At 42.2% G+C, this 6,244-nt stretch overlaps 1 protein-coding gene across 1 annotated transcript; it reads left to right on the plus strand.

Moving 5' to 3' along the window:
- The first annotated feature begins 84 nt into the window (after nt 1-84).
- cfap206 (cilia and flagella associated protein 206) lies at nt 85-5,231 on the plus strand. The gene is made up of 12 exons (XM_021611728.2): nt 85-257; nt 365-448; nt 554-644; nt 807-995; nt 1,189-1,347; nt 1,466-1,680; nt 1,809-1,928; nt 2,074-2,269; nt 2,499-2,639; nt 2,798-2,991; nt 4,680-4,823; nt 4,966-5,231. Exons 1-12 carry the CDS (start codon nt 150-152, stop codon nt 5,191-5,193), a joined length of 1,869 nt encoding a protein of 622 aa, XP_021467403.2. The 5' UTR covers nt 85-149; the 3' UTR covers nt 5,194-5,231.
- The last annotated feature ends 1,013 nt before the right edge of the window (nt 5,232-6,244 follow it).

Genomic DNA, 6,244 nt, shown 5'->3' on the forward strand with positions numbered 1-6,244 from the left:
ATAATTAGTTAAAGAGAAGATTCACCAGTCAGATGTGATTACATACACACCACTGTTACATCCTGTGGCAGTGTTTCATTGGTGACCATGGCAACCGACGGGGAACTCGGACGCGGTGGGGAATTTACATGATCTCCGTAGCTTGAAACATGTCTCGTGCTCAAGCAGAAAGTGTGATAAAAAACATAATTCGAGAAATCGCCCAAGAATGTACCGGAAAAGGGCATGCTGTGTCAGAAACATTAGTGGCTTTCATGGTAGGTACCTGGCTTACTAATTAGTAACGTGGAAAGCGTTCGGTAACTAGCCGTGTGCGGTAATGTGTCGGTGTTATACGTTGTCTAATCAATTATTTTTCTATTAGGTAAAAGCTGTTGTGTTGGACCCACGAAATCTATTTAACGTTGATCGGACTCTTACCAAGCAAGATGTTAGGAAACTTGTGGAAGTAAGTGCATTTAATTATAACTAAGACCCTGTGTCAGGTTTGGCTGGTAGCATGCCTGAGATCTTTGCGCAATGGGCGATCGATGTCCGTGTTATTCATTTGCAGTTGTGTGTGGACAAACTCCTGGACCAGGGGAGCCCTTCCGTTGACACAATCAAGATGCAAGTCTACTTCGACATGAATTACACATCTCGACGTAAGTGGTTGCTTTAAAATGCTCAAAGAATGCATTAACTTATGTATAAGGCGTACTAACTAAACCCTAGCTGTTGGGACATGTGTAACGTCTAAGGGCATGGGATACTGGTATTGTACCCATTCATCAGTTTAGCCTCAAAGGTCTTGTTTTGTGTCCCAGGTGAGTTCATTGAGGAGCACCAGCGGGTACTACAGTCAAGGCTAGTCCCAGTGAGTCGAGAAATCACTGACAGCAGAGTGAAAACACGTGAGGATCTGGAGGGCCTTTACCGTAAGATCGTCAGCTATGTTCTGCTGCGCTCGGGCCTGGGTTCTTCCACAGACATCACTACAGTGCGAGAGGCTACAGGTAATCATAAGGACTATTTTAATTTAATTTGCACCACAAGTTAAGGATCACTATTCACAAAGATGGGAAAGGAAATGGTCAATTGTAATTACTGTCCATCCTAGTGAGTTTTTACAATGTGGCAATCATCACATTTTCCAGCATTGATCAGTTTGTTCCTATTTTGCTCACAACTGACTGTGTGGTTTTGCAGCTGCCTTACAGAGCGTCTTTCCCCAGTCAGAGCTGGGGACCTTCATGTCCCTCATCAAGAAGGACAAGGAGCAACAGCTCAACGACCTCAGCATGATTGTGACTGGCATCCGTCTCTTCAACAAAGACAGCAGGAAAGGAGGAGAGGGCATAGACGACTGTAAGTTCCAAAACATCACATTTATTTTATTTATTTTATTTATTTATACCTTGATAACTGAAACAATTTCTCAGAGCTCCAAATGTGTATTTCAATTTTGTCCTCGACTTCCATATAGTGCCAGCTATTCTGAATGAAGCCATTCCATCCACCAGTAAAGACATTGAATGGGAGCTGGAGCTTTCTCAGAGTTTGGCCTGGCAGTACACATCCTGTCTGGAGAGGCTCCTGGACCCTGAGGTTGAGACCAGAGAATGTATTGTTCCCCTGGACATGCTTAAACAGGCTCTCTATAATGTACGACAACATGAAGCCTTTCTCAAAGTTATTTTGGTGAGTTAGCTAGAAGGTGATGGGCGTCATGACTTCAAGTCAGTACATGAAATTGTCCATATGAGCAGTTCTTCAAGAGTATTGAGTTGCATAATAATTTTACCCATTCTGATTAAATTCCTCACCAGGCAGATGTCATTCTATGTGCAAAGCAAGTTGAAACCCTACAGACTGAACTAGCGACACGTATGAAGCTTTTGAGGGTCACCGTACATTCAAAGACTGCAGTACCCACTGCACAGGTTTTTGTAAGTACAGTATCTTGCACATATATATTTGAGCTGTTCTCCATTAGAAAGTGCTTTTTAGTCCAGGACTAGGCTTAACCTGTGTCTGGAAAAAGGGCTTTTCAATGTCTAAGCCTCAACTCGTGTACTATGTATCCTCTTCCAGCCCCATTTCACAGCTCTGGCAAAGTTCTGGTCAGGTCTTCAAGATGAGATGGTGCTGTTGAGCATCCTGAGTAACATAATGGAGAACCTGCAGCCCTTCCTGGCTGCTCAGTCCCAGCTCTTCCCTGATGGTCAGTTGGAGGACATACTGGGGTTGGAGATCAAGAAGTACGAGCAGAGAATGAAGGAGTCTTCAGGTAAGTACTCTGGGTGAATCCCAAATGGTATACTATTTCCTATGGGGCCTGGTATAAAGTAGTGCACTACATAGGGAATAGGATGCTATTTGGGACGTAACCTGTGTTTATACCGCCACAGTCAATTACAGTAAAGCACTGCATTTCCTACATCTCTATCATTAGCTAATGATTTTACATGTTTAATTTGTAGTAGATAAATTGTTTTGTTTGTTATTCACCTTGTCAGAAAACCGTATTGACCCCTATGAGATCAAAACACAAGAGTGGCTCTTGCCTGAGACAACAGCCAACTTTGACAAATTACCACTGCAGTACAATGGAATTTGTGGTTATACACTTGTGAAGAAGGATGGGCTTTTACTGCCAGGTATGTGGAGTTTTGGATGTGGCAATTGTATATGTTGTTGTACAACTAATGTTCATTCCCCCCTTATTGAAAATATTCACCAGAAGTGTTGTAATATGCCAACTTGTCTTCTAACTGAACATCCCAATGCTACATATAAAATAAGACTGTTGTTTCAGGCAACCCAAGCATAGGAGTCCTGAAACATAGGGAGAAATACTATGTTTTCAGCTCCAAGGAGGCAGCTTTAAGATTTGGATCCAAGCCAGATGAGTACATTGCCCATGTGGCAGAGAAAGCAAAGCAGTCCCCTGAGCTTATCCAGCTCCTCCAACTCCACCAACAGTTTGCCTGTGTCACTCCATATCCTGAGGTACAGTGCCTTCGGAAAGTATTCAGACCCCCTGACTTTTTCCACATTTTGTTACTTTACAGCCTTATTCTAAAATGGATTAAATAAAAATCCTTAGCAATCTACCTACACACACTTCCCCATAATGACAAAGTAAAAACAGGTTTTTAGAAAAGTTAGCAAATCTATAAAAAAAAATTAGAAAACATATCATACATAATTATTCAGACACTTTGCTTTGAGACTCAATTGAGCTCAGGTGCGTGCTGTTTCCATTGATCATCCTTGAGATGTTTCTACAACTTGATTGGAGTCCACCTGTGGTAAATTCAATTGATTGGACATGATTTGAAAGGCACACATCTGTCTATGTAAGGCCCCACAGTTGACAGTGCATGTCAGAGCAAAAACTAAGCCATGGGGTTGAAGGAATTGTCCGTAGAGCTCCGAGACAGGATTGTGTTGAGGCACAGATCTGGGGAAGCGTACCAAAACATTTCTGTAGCATTGAAGGTCCCCAAGAACATAGTTGCCTCCATCATTCTTAAATTGAAGAAGTTTGGAACCACCTAGACTCTTCCTAAAGCTGGCCGCCCAGCCAAACCGACCAATCGGGGGAGAAGGGCCTTGGTCAGGGAGGTGACCAAGAACCCGATGGTCACTCTGACAGAGCTCCTGAGTTCCTCTGTGATGGGAGAACCTTCCAGAAGGACAACCAGCTCTGCAGCACTCCACCAATCAGGCCTTTATGGTAGAGTGGCCAGACGGAAGCCACTCCTCAGTACATGACAGCTCGCTTGGAGTTTGCCAAAAGGAACGTAAAGACTCAGACCATGAGAAACAAGATTCTCGGGTCTGATGAAACTAAGATTGAACTCTTTGGCCTGAATACCAAGCGTCACGTCTGGTGGAAACCTGGCACCATCCCTACAGTCAAGCATGGTGGTGGCAGTATCATGCATTGGGGATGTTTTTCAGCGGCAGGGACTGGGAGGCTAGTCAGGATCGAGGCAAAGATGAACGGTGCAAAGTACAGAGAGATCCTTGATGAAAACCTGCTCCCGAGCGCTCAGGACCTCAGACTTGGGCGAAGGTTCACCTTCCAACAGGACAACGACCCTAAGCACACAGCCAAGGCAACACAGGAGTGGTTTCGGGACAATTCTCAATGTCCTTGAGTGGCCCTGCCAGAGCCCGGACTTGAACCTGATCGAACATCTCTAGAGAGACCTGAAAATAGCTGTGCAGTAACGCTCCCTATCCAACCTCACAGAGCTTGAGAGGATCTGCAGAGAAGAATGTGAGAAACTCTCCAAATACAGGTGTTTAAAGCTTGTATTGTTATACTCAAGAAGACTTGAGGCTGTAATCGCTGCCATAGGTGCTTCAACAAAGTACTGTAAAGGTGCTGAATACTTATGTAAATGTGATAAATATATATATATATATTTTTTAATAAATGAACAAACATTTCTAAACCTGTTTTTGCTTTGTCATTATGGAGTATTGTGTGTAGATTGATGTGGGGAAAAAACTATTTAATCAATTTTAGAATAAGGATGTAACTTAAAATGTGGAAGAAGTCAAGGGGTCTGAATACTTTCCGAAGGTACTGTATGTTCACTAACAATCATAATTCTTCCATAGCATCTTCAGAACTTGCAGTAATATTTTTTTACCCACTGTTCACTTAAATTTTGTCTCTGTAGATGCAGTCAGGGGAGAGATTGTTGGTAAAACCCATTACAAAGTGTGACAGCAGCACTCAGACAGACACTCATTTGTTGGAGACCAACATTGTGAAATCATATGAGTGGAATGAGTGGGAGCTGAGGAGAAAAGCAATCAAATTGGTATGTGATTTTAATTGACTCGAGTGTACTGTTTCATTTTATCAGTGGTAGGTTTACCATGGTCTTCTTGCATGGATCTTTTTTATTCAAAAAGGTTCACTTTTATGTCCTGCCTTTGGCAATGGGCATGTTGTTTTTTCAGGCCAATCTTCGTAGTAAAGTGACCCACTCAATGCAGACTAATCTAAGTCACATGAGGAGGGATAACGTCACCCAAACCTACCACCTCAAAGATGTTGCATGCCAGAGCAAGAGGGATGGCAGTAGCAATGTCCCCAAGCCTCAGGTTTACCTGGCTGGTCTTCGAGGAGGGAAAACCAAGACTACACATATGATAAAAACAAACTTGACCAGATCAGTAAGTGAATAACTGTCTATATTCAAGCAATAAAGATAACTTTGATGGAAGTGCCAGTCTATTTGTTTTTAAAAATTGTTTGACATTGTCCTAGGGGTGTTACTGCCCACAGAAAATTGTTGTATGCCAGTAAAAGAAACGGGTCATAGTGTTTGAACTGAGGAAGGATAACATAGAGGGTTACACTTGGTCAAAACACTGTCTGCCAAAACTGTCCACATAACTGACTGTAGGAGCAGGCATGTGCACAAGACACACAGCCTGTCATAGGCCAAGTTCAAGGGGTATGACCTCCGGTGGCACAGCAAACTCCGACGTTGCAGGAGCTGTCATTAGCTAGCACATTCACAGTGACAAACTAGTATCCAGCTGCAGCTCTGGATGTCTTAATTGCATCAGTATGCTTTGACCCATTCAGTATTATATATTACGGTTGAATGCTTTAGTATTGCATGTCATGTTTGATTAAATTAGGCTGCCAATGGAATAGTGGTCGTACAATATGAATTATAGGACGTACAGTATCTTAATGTTTGCACCAGTATGAATTGACCCGTTTAGTATTATATATTATGGTTCAATGCTTTAGTATGATATGTTAGGTTGCATTACATTAGCCTTATTCTATTGATAGCATATCAATGGAATAGCAGTCGTACGTCCTAAAATTCGTATTATAATATACATTATCCTACATCTTGATTTCAACCATAAAAAATGCTTAGAACAAACTGTTTGTGTATAGTAGTTAAATGACAATCCAGAGTCATTTCTGCCTGTTGGAGTGTTTGTCCGACCTCTAAGGTGTTTTACATGCCAAAGAATGGGACTTGTAGCGGCTCTGCAAAGGGAAGAAAATATGTGCCAAGTGTGGAGGGGAACAAAATTATGGGGGATGGGATGGATGTATGCCGGGTGCAGTAAAAGGCTAGAGGCCCAAAGATATAAAATCACTCATAATGTATCTTATGCAGAGTCTGCAGGGCAGATTGGTGGAACTAAATCAAATCAAATGTCATTTTTATTTAACCTGGCAAGTCAGTTAAGAACAAATTCTTAATTA

Source organism: Oncorhynchus mykiss, chromosome 8 (genome assembly GCF_013265735.2).
Source record: "Oncorhynchus mykiss isolate Arlee chromosome 8, USDA_OmykA_1.1, whole genome shotgun sequence".
Classification (NCBI taxonomy): Eukaryota; Metazoa; Chordata; class Actinopteri; order Salmoniformes; family Salmonidae; genus Oncorhynchus; species Oncorhynchus mykiss.